We start from the raw sequence: 19966 nt of genomic DNA on the forward strand, positions 1-19966 counted from the left end.
CCAATCTTCAGTCACATTCAGTTCAGTTACAGGAATCAACTGTCATCCTGTTAACATGTTATGATTCATGACATCAAAGGATGGCTGAACAGGGCACACTCCCGGTTACTATGTATAATGCCCCCAGAAACAAATACGCTTCCACCTTTGATTTTTATGACCAGTGTGTACAATTTAATAAAAAAATAAATAAAAGGACCTGTGAGTATTTCCATCAAGATAAATTGATGTAATCATGATAAATAGATGTGATTTATTTAAAATAGTTTGATGTATTGGTTTTGTTTCTCATTTACCTTACATTGTTTCTTTCATTTTAATTTTTAAACCTTAAGCTGTTCTTTCATAGAGAACATGAATGAGTTGAGTTCAACATTAATTACGATCAGCAGTTTTCACCAGAAATAAACTATGAGACACCATTAAGAACAGAGCTCTTTATCTGAGATGTGTGGCTCTTAAAAGAGCCGTTGTTGTCTCGGTTGCTGGGAGTGAGTTTAGCCGCCGAAGCCGTACAGAGTGCGGCCCTGCCTCTTCAGAGCGTACACCACGTCCATGGCGGTCACGGTCTTCCTCTTGGCGTGCTCGGTGTAGGTGACGGCGTCACGGATCACGTTCTCCAGGAACACCTTCAGCACACCGCGGGTCTCCTCGTAGATCAGACCCGAGATACGCTTGACTCCGCCACGGCGAGCCAGACGGCGGATGGCGGGCTTGGTGATGCCCTGGATGTTGTCGCGGAGAACTTTACGGTGACGCTTGGCGCCTCCTTTTCCGAGTCCCTTGCCTCCTTTGCCCCTTCCACTCATGGTTACAGTTTCTTCTTTGAACGATCAAATTCGAATGAAAGTCACGCTGCAGCCTCTGTGTGCTTATGGCTGCTCTGCGGACGTAATAGAGAACAGGCGGTGTGACGGTCGCTGGGCGGATCGAAGCTCACTGGCTCCGCCCACTCTTTTCTGGCCTGAATGTGGAACCTGATGATTTTTTGCCTTATTTTTTTAATGATAGATGATGTTAATACTAGGGGTGGGATTCTTTAAAAAAAATTAATCTAATTAATTAGGAGCTTTGTAATTAATTAATCGAAATTAATCGCATTTTAATCACATTTCAATATTTAACATGAGAAATATTAATTTAAGTTTGGTTGATGAATGAATCAATATGCATAATCTTAAACTTCAAAATTTTGTTTATTTTCCCACCAGTCTACTACCCAGACCAATGAAGGGTGGAAGTGCTCCTGTGATAAGCAAACACCTGAAATTAAAGTTAAGCATCATAACTGGATAGTTTTATTCTACATTAATGTCTCACTTAATATAGTTGGTAATTAATCATTCACTCAGCTGTATTCCTTGATGTTGAAATGTGTTATGCTTATTTTAACAGCTTATTTTGAATAAAGAATTAAAATTAAACCACAAAAAGGAGAAAAAGTTCGTTCCCAGTTTAACCAGCTGCTTTTCCACAGCTGTGCCTGGCACTCAAGGTTGCTAGGCGACATAAGCTACGCAGAGGTGAGGGCAGGTGATATGAAGGCTAGCCGCTCACTTCCGGCCTTTGTGGTGTTCGTGGGCTGCGAAGGACGTGGGCCGGGTCCTTCGAAGGATGCGGCCGCTGAATTTTTGACATCGTGTGTCGATATAATCTGTATGCCTGGAACTCGTGCACTGAGAAACGTTCCACGGTGCAAAGTGCGATTAAAATGCGTTAAAATTTTTAATTCGTTATTTTCCCCGTAATTAATTAATCGAAATTAACACGTTAAAGTCCCACCCCTAGTTAATACACATCGAAGCCCCTTCATGACAGTTTGCATTTTTATTACACATAATAACTTAAATTTAAACCAAAGTGTGCTCATGAGTCACAAAGTGCATAAAAAGTCTTTCCTGATGGCTTTACTACTGCAGGCTCCAAATTTGAGTAAAATGTATTCATGTACAATGGTGGGTGGCTGTAGCTGAGGAGGCAGAGCAGGTCACCTACTGAGTGGAAGGTCAGCGGCTCAATTCCTGGCTGCTCCAGGCTGCATATCAATGTATCCTTAACCCCAAGTTGCTCTCTGCCTCAAGTGTTGGAGTGTGAATGTTAGATAATAAGAAGCACTCAGCTTAGTTACTCATGGAAGTGCTTATATCAGTGGGTAAATGTAAACATGTGTAAGCGCTCAGACAGAGTAGAAAAGCGCTATATAAGAACTAGTCCGTTTACCATACAATAACAAATGTAGACAAACCCACAGGTATTTTTAATGCAGTTCATACTCTCTAAAAAAAAAAAAAAACACCTGTATGTCATGCAATTAATACAATGTAAATGTTTCTGTTACATAAATATGCAGGATGACACAAATATAGAGCAAGTGAGGTCACTGTCTCTAATTTATAATATGAAATTTAATTAAAAGGGACAAAAGCATCAGAGAATGAGAAAAATAAGCATATAATAAATCAGGGTGCTGGATTTATTCTCATTTCACAGGTCGGATAATAAAACGCACCAGTGTTGGTGCCTTCAGTAAGTCAGAAAAGACTTCATGCAGTTCATTCATTTAACCGGTCATGATGCTGTTTAGAAGTGGTGGGCGGATCGATCCAAGTATCGATAATATCGATACCAACATCGGTATTGATATTGATCAATACCAGTGTAATGAGATCAATACTTTAGCTTCAGTTTCTCTCCTGCATGCAGCGCTGCGGTTTCATCAAAGATGCGAGCCGACTGCTCCGCCCCTCCTCACAGTGCCCGGCCGGCAGCAGTTTTTACAGCACGAGCAGCGCTGAGAGGCAGCAGAGAAATGGCAGAGAGGCTGTGTGGCTATATTTTCAGGCTGAAAATGAAACAACAGCAAGCTGTTTAATTTGTAAAAAGGCTGTAAGATACACTGGTAACACAACAAATTTATATAAGCATATGAAAAATCAAGTGGAAGAAAACGCAGAGTTACAGAAACGGAGAGAGGACAGAAATGCCCCGCCCCCTGACCCCGGCAGACCCAAATCCTAGACCCAGAAGCAGAGGTCACTGGCAAAGGTCATTCAGGTGGGCAGAGAATATCCAGGTAGATAATAGTGGTGAAATTAAGATATTAGTAATCTTTGCATTACTAGATATTAATTTTCAAAGTTCAGCTGGTCATTTGTTACTTTTAGCCCACTCAAAAAGTGTAAATGATGCTAAGACTCAGATATAATACATTTATCCCACTGAAATGTGTTATTTAAATGAATATATTTACTAAAACTTATAAAAAAAATATACTAAATATAATCTGGCTCAGATTTGATTAAAAGTAATTACCCTTTTGTGTTAATTGTGGAAGGGATACTGAATGATTACTGTATTTAAACTAAAAGTGCTACAGATTTAATTCTTCCCCAAGAGCAGTGGAGATGACGAGGAGCCGGGCAGAAATGATTGTGAAGGACCTGCAGCCTCTTTCCATGATGGCTTCAGGAATTTTGTGAGGATACTTGACCCACGGTACAAAATTCCAAGTAGAAAATCTTTAATGGAGGGAAAACTACCAGCTCTTTATGAAGACTGCTGCTCCAAGGTCAGAAAGGCACTGAGTGGTGTGGACAATGTTGTGCTTACAACTGACATGTGGACATCATGAGCATCCTGCAACTACTTCAAGCTGGAGGGGCTGCTGCATCCACACCTGCAGCAAAAGGTAGGATATGGACAGAATTTGACTCTTGCATCTCAGCAGCATCAGACAACTGGCACTGATGCCGTTATTGAAATGCGCAGGTACTCAGAAGAGAGCTCGATTCCTCGGGACCAGGATCCACTGCTTTGGTGGAAACACAATGCACCAGCGTTCCCCGCTCTGAGCAACCTTGATTGACAAAAAACACCTGGGAGTGGTTGCAACATCAGTGCCAGCCGAGAGGATGTTTTCAAAGGCAGGACAGTTACTGAGTCACAGGCGAAGTGCAATAAAAGTGAAAAACAGGATACTGTTCCTGAACAGGAACCTCTAACCAGAGCTCCTGTTCTGCAAAGGCAGGCCGGCCCACAGAAGCCTTTCTTTGAACTCAAGGCTTTGGAGGTTGTTTAGTTATTTGCACTTTATTTATTACATTTTAACAAATTACCTTTGATTTGTAATTATTTTTTCAAAGCCAGAAAAGAAGTTCATTTAAAAGGAGAAATTGTGTTTTATTCCTGTATACCGTATTTTCCGGACTATAAGTCGCACTTTTTTTCATAGTTTGGCCGGGGGTGCGGCCTATACTCCGGAGCGACTTACAGTCCCAAAAATACGGTACTCTAAACATGATTTACTTGGAGAAAAAAGGAATTTGCTTTAACTGTTTAATAACATTTGTTGCAGTGTGATAACTTTATACAGTTTAAGAAAAAAAATCCAAAAAGTGCAATAATACATTTAATTTTTGTATCATAGTTTCTGAACACAATATTTTAATTTGTTGAGTGATCATTTTGTGTACTTTAAGGAAAAAAAAGTTATTGTTCTATTGTTTCAGGAAAAATAAAATTATATATGTGACCAATGTCTGTCTGGTCATATCTCTTTGCTGCTCAGTCATCCACTCCACATCTGTTGGTTGTGACAGCAGTTTATTATCTGCACAAAATACCACAGAAATTCAGTTGTGGATAGAGATCGTGTGGACACTTAGCAAGAGCTCTGTTTTGCCTGGAAAACAGCGCCACCACTAGCTGCTAGCTCAGTTGAACGCATGGATATAAAATCATGGCAGATACAAAAAAATCCAACAATATCTAGCAGCAAAACATGGTGAAAACAAAACAAGGAGCATAGTACACAACATAAAATAGTTAGCTTAGAGTACCCAGAGTACTTGAGAGCTAAAATTTTAGCTCTCAAGTACTCTGGGATGACTCAAATATTATGTTTTGTCCACACACTCGCAGCCCTGTTAGCTCGTCTCGAGCAGTTCTGTGCAGTGAGGCCGATCCACAATTCCCACGACTGCTATACAGTGCAGATACGAGTAGCGACAGCAGATGGCGCTGTTTCATGCCCAATTTAGTGTGATTTAACAAAAGCTCATTTTACCTGTTATATATATATATTTTAGGGCTGCAACTAAAGATTATTTTGATAGGCAAATCTGTCATTTTTGTTATCGATTAGTAGATTAGTCAATGATTATTTCAATCTTAACTCACCTGTTATCACCTTGTTCTCTTCTCACAATTAAAATAATGATCCATAAAAATACGAGTTTGAAACTAATCAAATGTATTTTTAACATTAATGTGCCCGTCACAATAAAATGCATATTTAAGTAAATGCAATTTTTATTTTTAAATGAAAATGTGCAAATAAATAAAAATGACCTCTGTCCAAAAGTTCAAATAAGGCTTCAAATTTAATCAAAAAGATTTTTCCATCCAAAACAGCTGAAAAGTTTACAGACGATTCAGTTCATACAGAGGTTTATTATTCAGAATGAACGCTGATATTAATATGAGGAAACAAAAATAGGAGCCAGCATAGCTGCTCTTATTGTCCTTCACTTGTTAGCTAACATCACTGAAATGAGGGTGCTCAGCAAACATCATCCATGAGAGCTTGTTTCCGACAGGTAAGCTAACAGAAACATACCTGTACAAACATTAACAGGTATCATCGACGCACTAACGTACCATCCAGAGCTGACGTCACAGCTCCAGGGTGCCGGCGTTTTAAACACTCAGCACTGCAGCTGGAAGGAAAGCTCTGCTCTGCATTCAGCTTTATTTTAGGTTTCTGTCACATGCTGCCACACCTTTGACAGTCTGTCTGCGTTTTCTTTCATTTTCTCCACCGTCCTCTATGCTCCACTAGCATTACGCTGTTCTGTTTCTTCTTCGTTGGTATTGTTGTTGCTGGCAGACAATAGAGGCAATACTGCCCCCGTATCTTCTTGTAGTGTATTGCAATTACACAAAAAAAGTCACCATAAGCAGAACAAAATAGATGAATGGGTTTAATAGTACTGTAATGATCCATGATGGACGTTATTGCTAAATGTGTGTCACAGTTATTGTTCTCTTTAAGTTAGGTTGTTTTGGGGTTGAACCGGAAGGAGATGTGGGGGGTCGCTCTTGGGAGGGAGGTCTCTTTTTTTTCTTGTGTGAGTTAGAGTTGGCTGTATCCGGCGAGAGCTGTTCTGTGTGTGTCCGGCCTGATTAAATGGTGTTAGTAACGAAACCTCTGCCTGGTGCTTGGGTGACATAACGGAACGTTACACTGGTGTCAGAAGCTTAAACTACGAACTACCACGCCTGGATCTATTACCAGCGGCTCTGCTCACGGCTCAGGGACACAACTCCCGATTATGCGGAGGAACACTGTTAAGAAGGAGGAGCAGGAGATGGATATCCGACCCGCTCGCAGCGTGAGGGAAGCGGTGCTCCAGCTGGCTGCTGAGGCTGGGTTCTCCCCAGGTTTGTCTCGGCTGGAGGGCCGTTCGCGCCATGATCGCCATTTCGGCGGGACGGAGCGGAGGTCATGTGATGTAAACAATGATGGCAGCGCCCATGCACAGCCGGCTACGGTAAACATAAAGACACCCAAGTTCAGCGGTAAGACGCCGTGGGAAGTGTTTATTGCTCAGTTTGAACTATTAGCTGCTGCAGCTGGCTGGTCTGTCGAACATAAAGCATTGCAATTAGCTCTGTGCCTGTGTGAGGATGCAGCAGCATGCCTGCTGCTGCTGAGTGAAAGAGAGAGGGGAGACTATACTGCTCTAGTTGGGGCACTCCAGAGACGGTTTGGGCAGTATAACCAGCCTGTGCTACTGAGGTCAGAGTTTCACAACAGACGGAGACTGCCTGGAGAACCGCTGCGTATCCTGGCCCATGACATTGAGTGCCTCTGCAGGCGGGCCTATGACAACATGCCCCTTGCAGTGCAGACAGAGCTCGCCCGTGATCAGTTCCTACAGGCCCTCAGTCCCAAAGAGCTCCGTATTCAGACACAGCTTGCTCGTCCAACCACACTCAGTGCAGCTCTGGAGTTGGCGTTGGAGAGGGAGATGCTGACAGGACCTCCTGGAGGGGCTGAGGATTCACCAGTGGTCAGAGCAACATCTGCACCTGCTGAGCGGACGGAGAGGCAGGGGGGACCACACAGCATGACCCAGGCGGCTGCTCTTCAGTCACCTTCTCCCCGTGCTGGCACACGCCGCCGACCACAAAGCTGCTGGGGATGTGGACAAGCTGGACATCTCATCAGGCAGTGCCCCAGGTTTGCAGCGGCGCAGGGAAACGGTCAGGGGCCCGTGTAGGTGGGAGTACACGGGCCGTCGTGACCAACACCCCCACACCACCCACATTGTCACCTGGCATGGTCATTACTGTAGGCTGGACCCAAGTTGGTGACTTTTGCCACATTCCGGTGGTGGTTGATGGGGTATCCTGCACAGCACTCCTCGACACAGGGTCCAACACAACACTGGTCCGACCTGACATCATTCCAGCTGGGACTGCCATGCAAACAACCAATGTGCAGCTTAAGACAGTGACTGGTGACCTGGCCCCCATAAAAGGGAGGGGGATGTTTCAGTTTAAGGTTGGAGACCTAACCATGCCTTTTGCTGCCTGGGTGGCTGACGTCCAGGATGCCTGCATCCTGGGGCTGGACTTTTTACGAGCCATTGATGGTGTGCTGGACCTCGGGGAAGGCTGTCTGTTACTCCCGGGAGGAGAGAGGGTGCAGCTTAAACCCCCACCTTTAAACCCATCCCCTGCTGTAATAGCGGCTTGCACCTCGGAGTCCCCTGTATTACCACTAGTTGAACAGCGAACTGATGAAGAGGAGAGGCTGTCAGCAGTGAGAAACGTCTGGTCCAGGAACTGTGAGGGCCTGACTCAGCAGCAGCAAGGAAGTCTATGGCAGGTGCTCTTGGACTTTAAAGACATTTTTGCCCTCACAGAGTGTGATGTAGGCCTGACACACTTGGTGGAACACGTTATTGACACTGGGGATGCTCGCCCTGTTAAAATGCGTCCTCGTCGCCTTCCTCTGGCTCATCAGGAGGCGGCTGACCAAGAACTGCGTGAGATGCTAAAGATGGGCATCATAGAGCCATCTGAAAGTCCCTGGGCATCTGCTGTGGTGATGGTGCCCAAGAAGAACAGTCCACGAATGCGCTTCTGCGTGGACTACAGGCCACTTAATAAAGTTACTAAAAAGGACTCTTATCCCCTTCCCAGAATCGATGAGTCTCTCGACCTGGTGGCAGGGTCTTCCTGGTTCTCCACCCTGGACCTGCGAAGTGGTTACTGGCAGGTGCCTCTGTCCCCAGATTCTAGACCAAAGACGGCCTTTTGCACGAACAGGGGACTGTGGCAGTTCAGAGTCCTGAGCTTTGGCCTGTGCAACGCCCCAGCCACCTTTGAGAGACTTATGGACGGTGTGCTGGCTGGTGTCCCAAGACAGCAGTGTCTGGTCTACCTGGACGACCTCCTGGTGCATGGGACCTCTTTTGAAACCACCATGGATACCCTGAGACAGGTAATGGAGAGAGTAAGGGCCGCAGGCCTTAAGCTGCACCCGGACAAGTGTCACTTCATGAGGAGGGAGGTGGAGTTCCTTGGTCACAAGTTGGGTCGGGAGGGCATCAGCACTTTGGAGGAAAAAGTGCAGACCATTAGGGACTGGCCAACTCCCGCAGACCAGGTGCAACTAAAAAGCTTCCTGGGACTGGCGTCATATTACAGGAGGTTTGTAAAAGGCTTCTCCTCCATAGCTGCACCACTCTTTCGCCTGCTGCAGAAGGATCACGACTTCAGCTGGACCCAAGACTGTCAGCAGGCATTCGACACCCTGCGCAGATCCCTGACGGAGTCTCCGATCCTTGCCCCACCTGACCCCGCACTACCATTTGTCCTGGACACAGATGCAAGTAGTGTGGGACTGGGAGCCGTGCTGTCGCAGGTCGGACCTGAAGGTGAGAAGGTGGTGGCATACTTCAGCCGGGTCCTGAATAAGAGTGAGCGACGCTATTGTGTCACACGGCGAGAGCTCCTGGCTGTGGTGATGGCAGTGAGACACTTTAAGTACTACCTATGTGGCATGCCTTTTATCATCAGGACTGATCATGCCGCCCTCCAGTGGCTTATGTCTTTCAGAGAACCAGAGGGGCAGGTGGCTCGTTGGCTGGAGGAGCTCCAGGCCTTTAATTTCACTGTGGAGCACAGAGCAGGGGCACACCACTCCAATGCGGATGCACTATCCCGCCGCCCATGTGCCGCGACAGGCTGCCGCTATTGTGGGAAGCGGGAGGAGAAGGAGAGGGAACTCACAGCAACAGATAATCCTGCACAGCTCTCCTGCAGGGCACTCCTAGTGGTGGACATGGCAGAATGGAGGGCCCAGCAGGAGCAAGACACCGACCTGCTACCAGTACTACGATGGCTTGAGAACGAGCAGCGACCTAACTGGGATGAGGTTACCGGGCTCTCTATCGCCACCAAAGGGCTGTGGGCCAAGTTCAATGCTCTAAGGTTGGACAAGGGAGTGCTGCAGCGCGGCTGGAAAGATCCTGCTACAGGTGAGGAAAGGTGGCAAGTTGTGGTACCCAAGTCGCTAAGGCCAGCGGTGCTGGAAGCCTGCCATGGGAGTAGAGGCGCTGGCCACTTTGGCGTGTCAAAGACCCTTCGCCGCCTGCGCCAGGGTTACTATTGGGGCCAGCAGCGTAGAGATGTGGAGGGCTTCTGCCGAAGCTGTGACTCCTGTGCCGCCCACAAAGGTCCGCTGGACCAGTCCCGTGCTCAACTTCAACAGCAACCAGCAGGTGCACCGATGGAGCGAGTGGCTGTGGACATCATGGGGCCATTTCCCCGGACTGATAGGGGAAACCGCTATGTGGTTGCTGCTATGGACTATTTTACCAAATGGCCGGAAGCATACGCCATCCCGGACCAGGAGGCGGAGACAGTGGCTGACACATTAGTGGAGGGAATGCTCAGCAGATTTGGAACGGCAGGGGTTCTTCACAGTGACCAAGGCCGTAACTTTGAGTCCAGGGTGTTTGCTGCCATGTGCGAACGCCTTGGAATTCAGAAGACCCGCACCACGCCACTCCACCCCCAGAGTGATGGCCTGGTGGAAAGGTTTAATAGGACACTGGCCCAGCAGTTAGCCATCATCACGTCCTGATGCTCCGGATGCGCCACCGGGTCAAAGCTATGCCAGGAAGCTGCAGGACCGACTGGAGTCGGCGCATTCCTATGCTCGGGACCAGCTGGCAAAGGCGGGACTGCGGCAAAAGAGAAACTACGACCTGACTACTAAAGGGAGGCACTTCCGTGCTGGAGAGCTGGTGTGGGTCTACAGCCCGAAGAGAAAAAAAGGACGGTGTCCTAAACTGGACAGCAACTGGGTTGGACCCTGCAGTGTCCTGGAACGAGTTGGGGAAGTGGTTTATAGAGTACAGTTACCACCTAGAGGCAGGAAAGTGGTCCTGCACAGAGACAGGATGGCCCCTTATAAGGGTCGTTCTCCTTCCCCTTTCTCTGAGGGATGCGTGCAAATCCCCCACACTCCAGCTCAGCTGGACTCCCAGCTGGACATGGCTCCCTCCCCATCCCCTTGTTCTCCCCCTCAGTTTCCTGTAGTTCATGCCACCCCTCGGAAGCCAAAGAGGCGACGTCAACTGCCTCCCCGCCTCAGAGACTGTGTTTTTCCCTCGAGGACGAGGAACTTTTTGTTGGGGGAGCAGTGTAATGATCCATGATGGACGTTATTGCTAAATGTGTGTCACAGTTATTGTTCTCTTTAAGTTAGGTTGTTTTGGGGTTGAACCGGAAGGAGATGTGGGGGGGTCGCTCTTGGGAGGGAGGTCTCTTTTTTTTCTTGTGTGAGTTAGAGTTGGCTGTATCCGGCGAGAGCTGTTCTGTGTGTGTCCGGCCTGATTAAATGGTGTTAGTAACGAAACCTCTGCCTGGTGCTTGGGTGACATAACGGAATGTTACAGTACGATGCTTCAACGATGAAATTTCACGTCGACATGGATAAATCACTGCAGCTCATACAGAAAATTTTCTATTTACCTAGAAACTGGGTTTTAACTATCAAGAGAAAAAAAAATCCCAAATTCACTTAAAGTTCATCAAAATTCACCTCAATTATTAAAAGGTATGTGATATTGATCCTGTGGTTACTTGTATCAGTAACAAACAAAACTGTTCAGTGCTGCTGACCGTTATTAAATACAGAAGAATTTCTCTTCACTACCCGAGGAGATAAAAACACAAAGATCACATAAACTCAGCCGTGCTGAGAACAAAAACCAAGAGAAACGGTGGAGCATTCGCTACTGGAGGAGAAAACTAAGACTGCATAAAGACAGTCGTAAAATAAACGGTGGAGAATCTGCTCTGAGCAGAGGTGTGTGGCTCTGAAAAGAGCCGTTGGGTTGCTGCTTGACAGCAGGATAGTTTACTTGGAGCTGGTGTACTTGGTGACGGCCTTGGTGCCCTCGGACACGGCGTGCTTGGCCAGCTCACCGGGCAGCAGGAGGCGCACGGCGGTCTGGATCTCCCTCGACGTGATGGTCGAGCGCTTGTTGTAGTGAGCCAGGCGGGACGCCTCACCGGCGATGCGCTCGAAGATGTCGTTGACGAACGAGTTCATGATGCTCATGGCCTTGGAAGAGATGCCCGTGTCGGGGTGCACCTGCTTCAGCACCTTGTACACGTAGATGGCGTAGCTCTCCTTCCTGGTCTTTCGCTTCTTCTTGCCGCCCTTGCCGGCGGTCTTAGTCACGGCTTTCTTCGAGCCCTTCTTGGGCGCTGACTTGGCGGGTTCAGGCATTTTCTTTCTTCGCTACTTCACAGCAGAGAATGAGCTGTGCTGACGACAGAGCGGCTCTTCTTATTCTCCCTGTATGCAAATGACGCTGTGCGATTCCCCGCCTGTGATTGGTCGAGTTTTTGAACGCGTTGCTGGATCAGTCTAAAGGAAAAAGGAAACCTGGTGTTTGTTCCACTGTTCCTTATTGAATCTGTAAAAAGTGGCGCCCTGTCATAAATACTTTATCCTAAACATTTTTAAAAGCTTACAGAGTTCATAAACGTATATATACAAGTGTAAACTCTTGAATAAGTGTTCAGTTTTGACTGATTAAAGGGACATTTGACCTCTTTATGTGGATGGAAATGTAAAGGGTGAAAACAACCTTTTAATATAAATATAAAACAAATGTAGGCCCGTGGCACTGACAGAGTTAGCAGCTGCACATGAAGGGCATGAAGAAGTGAACAATAAACAGGACCAGGTCTAGCCTGCTTTGTTAGGGTGGCCACTTTGGTGAGACTAAGGTTTGATTCCCTGTTCAGACGCTACCATCTCTGAGATGATTGTTTTTGCATGTGATCCCTGAAAAACATAAAAATAACCATCTTAAACATCCATCCATCCGCTTCCGCTTATCCTGGTCAGGGTCGCGGGGGGGCTGGAGCCTATCCCAGCTGTCATAGGGCGAGAGGCAGGGTACACCCTGAACAGGTTGCCGGCCTGTCACAGGGCCAACACAGAAAGACGAACAACCTTTCACGCTCACATTCACACCTATGGGCAATTTAGAGTAGCCAATTAACCTAACCCCAGTAAGTGCATGTCTTTGGAATGTGGGAGGAAACTGGAGTACCCGGAGGAAACCCACGCAAGCACGGGGAGAACATGCAAACTCCACACAGAGAGAGGGAGAGGCCTGGGCCAAGGTGGAATCGAACCCAGGCCTTCCAGATGGTATTCTATCTGTGAGGCAGCAGTGCTAACCACTACGCCACCGTGCTGCCCACCATCTTAAACAACTTGACTAAACATGTTACAAATACATATTAGTTCTAATGTATCTGTAGCAGCACCCTGAGACAGACTGATGCTCTGTCCAGCAGTGTGTGAGGAAGAGGAGGAGAAAGAGGAGCCAGCACCAGGGGGAGAACAGATGGGCTCTTCTCTCTGGTTGAGGGACTGGTAGAAAAGTTTTGAATGATTAGATAACTGTTCATAATTCAACTTTTTATTTCATATTGAGATAATGTTGTCATCAAAGCCGGTTTGTGGCTGTTTCTGTGGTAGAAAAGCTCTCAGGTCCTTCAAGAGACATTTTAGCTTATATTTACTGTCCTGGATTTGTTATAGAGAACAAAACCTCATTCAAAGCTTATAACACTGACCAGGTAGTTCATTTCTGGGTTTTCTTTAGGTCTCCAGATGGTTTTTGTTTTATTTTTTCTCCCTTCATTACAAATCCTGAACAGCAGCACACGTTCACCAGCACCAGACAGGTTACTTATTATTTACAACCCTTTCATTGCAGCTATTACTGCTATCTAATCGAAAATCTTACTGAAACTATTTTCCTGCTCACTAACAGGATGAGTAATATCAGTTAACCATCAGGTCCTGTCACAGCCTTATAAATGAGTGGCAGTATTCATTCTTGTGACCTTTATTGAATAAGTCAAAAGTTTGGACACGTTCATATGAGTGAGTCCAAACTTTTGACTGCACTGCATAACAAAATCTTGTTTAACAGACAGAAATATAAAAATCTTGTCCAACAATAAAACATGACGAGATGGCACATTATTGATTCCTTGTAGTGTAGCAGGTCTCCCACACGGCTCAGTCTTCAGACTGACAAATAAGATCTCCCTTCTTCAAAGATTTTTAGAAGTGAATGTTTGTGTCTGTTGCATCTCTGCTGATGTTTATGGTTTCCAGACAGCTCAAACTTTCAGGCATCAATCAAAATGATGAAAACAACTTCACACACACACATTGAAGCTGAATACCAGCCACAGCAGTACAAACAGGTTCAGTGTGTGTTTAGTATTTTTAACTCAAATTAAATTTTAGCAGCATCATTTTTTTTAATTATTTTCTGTCTCCTGCATGATTCCTTTGACAGTCCCATGCAGCCTCTTTGCAATGCAGACGTGAGCACATCAATCACATCATTATAGTCCAAATGATGAAGCTCTGTGGGCACACCGACAGGGTTTTACCCACATTTAACTGATAGCATGAATCACTTCATCATGTCTGATTTCATCAAGTAGGTGGTGAAGCTACATGAGCTGCTCGCTGGGGAGGAAAAAAAAACATCTTTTTAGAAATTAGCACTCAGTGTTTTGATTTTTAAGGACCTTAGTGATTGTTTTGATCCAATCCCAACAGTTTAAACAAAATTCTTTAAGGCCATCTTAAACTATGTAACAAATTATTTTCATCTCCAGCTCATCCATTTTAAAGATATTATGTATTTTAAAATTTATTTTGCTCTTTAACCATCTTTACGCTTTGCCCATAACTTAAACTTAGTTTATTAGTAAGTTTATTAATGTCAAATCTGTGTTTAGCTTCCAGGTGCCTCTTCCACTCAGATCGTTTCAGCATCGAAGTCAAATAAAGGTCGGAAGCTCTCTGTAGCGGGTGTGCCTCAGCTGCGGACGTAGTAGAGAACAGCCGGCTCTAATTTTTGCTGGGCGGAGCCAAAGACCTGAGGTCCGCCAATGATGTTAATGGATCTTTGTACTGTTTGATAGTACGGTCTGACAGCACTAAAGATAATGTGACTATTTTGTTTTGTGGTCAATCTAAAGCACGTTCCACAGCTCTAAGATAACCTTTGAGTTTAGAGTATTTTGATACTATGATAAGGTTTGTCATTTACTTACAAGGGAATATCAGCCCTTCCTCCAAATTATTTAAGTCAACATATCCTCTTACGCCTTACTAAAACTGAGATGAGCCAAAACTTTTTCTCTAGACACTCAGCTTTAAAAAAAAAAAAAAAACACTGATCAAAGCTTTGAGTGTCAGTCGGTTTTGTTCAGTCTTGAAGATGCAGGCAAGCTTACAGTTTAGGAATCACTCAGAAGTGTAAACAAGTTTTAACTGCCTACTTTATAAGTTAAATTACAGAAAGGTTTATAATAGCAGTGAATTAACATTATCCATATTGTTTCTCAGTGGATATCCACCAGATTGAGAAAAGTGCCCTTTGTGTACTGTGGTGGCTCTTAAAAGAGCCTTTGAGTTTATTAAATACGGCAGAGCTGACCGCTTACTTCTTCTTGGCTGCAGTCTTCTTAGCTTTGGGCTTAGCTGCCTTCTTTGCTGGTGCCTTCTTGGCAGCAGGTGCCTTCTTAACCACCTTCTTTGGGCTCTTGGCAACCTTCTTGGGGCTCTTTGCGGGTTTCTTGGTGGGCTTCTTGGCCGCTGCGGGCTTCTTAGCCTTCTTCGGAGACTTCTTGGCGGTGGATACCGGCTTCTTTGCTGCTTTGGCCTTTTTAGCCGCTGCTGGTTTCTTTGCGGCGGGTTTCTTGGCCTTAGGAGCGGCTTTCTTTGCTGGCTTCTTGACCTTTGGTTCGGGAGCTTTCTTACCTAGCTTAAAAGAACCGGAAGCTCCGATGCCCTTGAGCTGGACCAAAGTGCCCTTCGATACCAAGCTTTTGATGGCGATCTTGCCGCGGGCATTGTTCTTCTCCACATCGTATCCCCCGGCAGCCAGAGCCTTCTTGAGAGCTGCGAGCGAAACGCCTTTACGCTCTTTAGAAGCAGTGACGACTTTAACGATGAGGTCGCTCACGCTGGGCCCGGTCTTCTTTACCTTGGTGGACTTTTTCTTTGCTGGTTTTGCCGGAGCAGCGGCTGGAGCAGGAGCTACTTCTGCCATGTTTCCTTCTTGTCAGTTCTCTGCGGCTTTTGTAATCCAACTGGAGTGAGAGCGGCGAGGTATGGAAACTCGCAGCAGGACTCTGCCTTTCAATACAACATGAGAACCGTGGAGAGTCAACCCCGCGCGGCGCTGCCCGCTGCAGCCTGAGCGCCTTCTTTGTGTTTTCTCTTCCAGATAAACGCGTGATAAAATAAATGAAGGGTAACGCTGCGGGCTGACAGTAAACCAGCCGACAAGCGGACATTTGTGTCTTCATATTTAGCTCATGTTGAGCTCTGCTGTTTTCCCCAGTTTGTCCCTGAAGCCCCGAAACCTCGGCGACTCACAGCGGAGCTCGGCGGCTTCTCCCCTTCTTTTACCTCCTAAAAGGATTTTAGAAGCAGCAAAGTTGCACCAAAATCCGTTTTGTTGTTGAGCCACATGTTCGTTCACACACTCAAAGTGAAATCATCCACCTGCTGACGGTCAGTTTGGGATAAAGTGGCGATAATGTGGCCGCAGCAAACACACTGATGAAGGAGGAGGCTTGTGGCAGCCAGGCTTCCTACCGGAGCTTCTTGCTTTAACAGTTTGTCTTGCTGAGGGTCTTTAACATTAATAAATATAATAACTGGACATTAGAGCTGATTTATAACATTTCTTTTTATTACCAAGAGCCCCTGAGAGCCCTGTTGGAGTCCATGATTTAAAGGAACGGATTAGCCTATAGGAAGCTGTGACAGCTCAGACTGGACAGACCGGTTTGTGGGCGCTCTTCTAACTTTCTGCTTCAGTGTTTGTTGTTTTCTCTGGCTGTAGATGGAAATGTGTGGAGAGATAAAATAAAAGAAAGAAATGGCCCAAAAATGCTGATAAATAAGTGCCAGCTATGGTGCAGGTCAGTCCCTGTTGAGCTGTTCTGGCTTCTGTTCAGTTTCACTGCTGTTATGAATGCCTGACCTTGAAGATAAGCATGTGAAAACTTGCTGGATCTCACTGTTTGGAAAGCTTAGATAATTATTTTGAGTGTGTCTAGTTTGGCACCAGGTTTGTGTTTGTGCTCTCATTCCTGGAGGGTTTCTAAAGGTGTGCCTGCACCTGCTTTCAGGACACTGTCAGTTTCAGGACTGCGTTCATAACTGAGATCATATTAATCCCAGATGATGACAGTGTGAGAGGTGTTGCTTTATACCTGCTATTAGTGGAAGTGACTGTGATATTTATATTTTATTTTGTGATATTTGGTATTTAAAAGTGAAAAATCATGTTAATATATTATATCCCAAAGACAGCATAGGCAAACTACTGTTTTTCTATTCAGTTTTTCCAGGGTTATGGATATAGATCCTCTCTGAAATTACTTGAATCATGTTCTTTGGTGAAGAATTTTTGAAGTATTTGGTGAAGTATTTTCTATTCTGAAATGCCTTTAATATCACTGTGGACCTCTGGTGTCTATAGAGATTTCTGTTAAAGAAATCCAGCTATGAGGTGATATGAGCTATTTCATTGTTGCTGATCTATGTCTCTCATTGTAAAATAATTTGTATTCATCTAGCAATGATACTATTATTAAAGCAAAAAGATACATTAAAACTAAATGTCTCACCTGGATTTGGCTGTTATAAAGGCCTGAATGGGTGAGATGAATATAAAACACTTTTAACCTTCATCAGAGGATGTTCTTTATACTCAAACATGATACAAATATTACACATTTGCACTTCTAGAAGGAAGTCGAGCCACTCGGTGACCTTTGTTTCACTGCGCCTGAAGTAGTTTTTTTATTAAAAAAAACTGATGTATGGATAGGATGACCAATCAAATCTGGTAGAAATAACTTAGAAATTGTGCTGACTTGAACCCAAAATAAGGTTCTGATAGTTATGCCCTCTGATATTTAAAGTGAAATAAATGTACCGAGGCGACCAACACAGCAGAGTGTGGCCTTCAGGAGATTTAGGAAGAAACTGTCCTTTTAATTTATACCCCTAATCTGATCAAGTGGACCCAGGCCAAGAAAAAAACACTGCACAGTATTTAGACACCTTTGCTTTTATTTTTTTCCTTTTAAGAAAATATTACCACCACCGAGAAAATCACTGGTCACCTCCTTCCCTCCCTGAAGGACCTCCACAGCATACGCTGCACATCCCCAGGACATCCAGGGCACTGAGGTCATGCACTCTGGAACAGCTTTTATAACAGGACAATAACCCTAATCAGTGCAAATATCTGACCTTATCAGCTCCCAATTTTGTTCATATACACACACTGTATACATATTTATTGTGACCACCTTTATTTTAGCACCGGTGTGGGACACATTGATGTTAGAGGTGGGCGGATCGATCCTAATATCGATAATATCGATACCAACGCTGGTATTGATATTGAGCAATACTCGTGTAAAAAGATCGATACTCAAGCTTTTTTTCTCTCCCGCACACACCGACTGCTGCGCATGCGGATTCATCAAAGTCTACTCTCTGTAAGAGTAGCGCTGAGCTGTCTCACACAGCACAGAGCAGCGCGCGCCCCCCCCGCCTCGTCTTTTGTTGTTGCACCGTCACGTGGCTCAGCGGCGCCAGCCAAACAGCCCTGCAGGTAGGCTCAGCCTGGCCCACCCACTCAGCGCTCTCCTCGAGTTGACACGTCACAGTACAGAGAGAGACGCCACTGGAGAATCGAAATGTCTCAGGGGAAGAGAAGCGCCGTTTGGCTTTATTTTATTGCAGAAAATGAAACTACAGCAAGCTGTATAGTTTGCAACAGGGCTGTTAAATACAGTGGAAACACAACAAACCTCTGCAAGCACATGAAAAACCAGGCAGCAGAAAACGGAGAGCTGCAGAAACGGAGAGGAGAGACATCCCCCATTCCCTGGCCCTGACAGACCCAGACCCTCGACCCAGAGACAGACGTCACTGGCAGAGGCCTTTCAGTCTAGCAGCAGAGAATATCCAGGTAGATAAGAGTGTTCATCTTCAGCATCAGTTCATATCAACTTTCAAAGTGTATGTTACTTAAGTCATACGTCACTGGAGCCAACTCAAAAATATATAATTTAAGACATTGAAATAACCTAGTACATTTATTCCATTATCTTATCTAAGATAAGATAACATTAGATAAAGCTTTAATTATCCCACAACAGGGAATTTTATAGAATTAAAGCAACATGCAAGTGCACACAATGCAAACCAAATTACATAAGGATTGAAAGATATAATATCATAAGAGGTGGACTAGAAAAAACATTATGAACAGAACAATTTATCTCCAAGGAATATTTACACAGCAAAACAAGTATGAAATTTATAGACTGTAAACATAACAGAGGTTAAAAAAAACCCAAAAACATTAAATTAATGATTTTCTGAAATTGAAACAAATATACTAAATATGGTACAGCTCAGACTTACTTTACACTCTTTATTTAAGAAAAAATGTAGAGAAGTGCACTGAAGGGAAGAAATTCCTTATTTTTGTATTATTTTATTGTATTGTTCGACTTGAAAAACTGAATAAGTTTGAAACTGTTTACAGTATTTGTTGTGTGATTTTTTTTTTTTTTTTACACTCTGTTTAAGAAAAAACAGGATTACACTAAAAGGAAGAAAATTCCTTATTTTTTATTGTTTTTCCTAAAGAACAATTCTATTTGAAAAAATAAACAAAGAATCAGAATCAGAATCAGAATCAGAAGTTTTTTATTGCCATATGGGTGAACAGGTTCACAGCATTAGGAAATTGCTGCGGTACTTCGTGCTTACAGAAAAAAACAAATAAGTAAGTATAAAAACTATAAGACAATATACAAGTATACAAATTGCAAATATACAGAGATATTAGAGCTATAACTATAGCACAATATTACAAAATTACAAAATATACAGTGCAGCACCGGTGCAGCACCAAAGAAAGAAGGAACTAGAAAAGATTTCTAGTGAGGGGAGAATTTTTATTTTATTTTTATATTTTCTACCTCAAAGATTTATTTTCCTAATGTTAAGGCAAACTTTGTTTTGTTACTGTTCCATTGTTTCTAAACAAAGATGTTGACTGTGATAGTAAAGTATATTGTTGTCACGTACAATGTTTGGTGAAATTCTATCCTAGGTCTTTTGGAGCTTTTGGATCTATGAAGCTTAAATATGAAAAAGTATCGGTGTCGAGATCGGCAATACTGGGCCTGCATTTACTTGGTATCGGATCAACACCAAAGGGTGTCCTAGGGACTAACTACAGATGCAAATTAGCAAATATGCTATAATCTGGCTCATTTACAATCT

General features: G+C 44.5%; 3 protein-coding genes across 3 annotated transcripts; all 3 read right to left on the reverse strand.

Annotated features, from left to right (window-relative positions):
• Window positions 1-455: 455 nt before the first annotated feature.
• LOC115792380 (histone H4) lies at window positions 456-824 on the reverse strand. The gene has a single exon (XM_030746892.1). The coding sequence runs from the start codon at window positions 807-809 to the stop codon at window positions 498-500; it is 312 nt and encodes a 103-aa protein (XP_030602752.1). The 5' UTR covers window positions 810-824; the 3' UTR covers window positions 456-497.
• A 10486-nt stretch (window positions 825-11310) lies between these two features.
• On the reverse strand, window positions 11311-11821 carry LOC115792032 (histone H2B 1/2). The gene has a single exon (XM_030746385.1). It carries the CDS (start codon window positions 11813-11815, stop codon window positions 11441-11443), a length of 375 nt encoding a protein of 124 aa, XP_030602245.1. The 5' UTR covers window positions 11816-11821; the 3' UTR covers window positions 11311-11440.
• A 3023-nt stretch (window positions 11822-14844) lies between these two features.
• On the reverse strand, window positions 14845-15734 carry LOC115792138 (histone H1-like). Its single transcript, XM_030746551.1, has one exon. It carries the CDS (start codon window positions 15687-15689, stop codon window positions 15078-15080), a length of 612 nt encoding a protein of 203 aa, XP_030602411.1. The 5' UTR covers window positions 15690-15734; the 3' UTR covers window positions 14845-15077.
• Window positions 15735-19966: the final 4232 nt, after the last annotated feature.

The sequence above is a fragment of the Archocentrus centrarchus genome, chromosome 14 (genome assembly GCF_007364275.1).
Source record: "Archocentrus centrarchus isolate MPI-CPG fArcCen1 chromosome 14, fArcCen1, whole genome shotgun sequence".
In the NCBI taxonomy this organism is placed as follows: domain Eukaryota; kingdom Metazoa; phylum Chordata; class Actinopteri; order Cichliformes; family Cichlidae; genus Archocentrus; species Archocentrus centrarchus.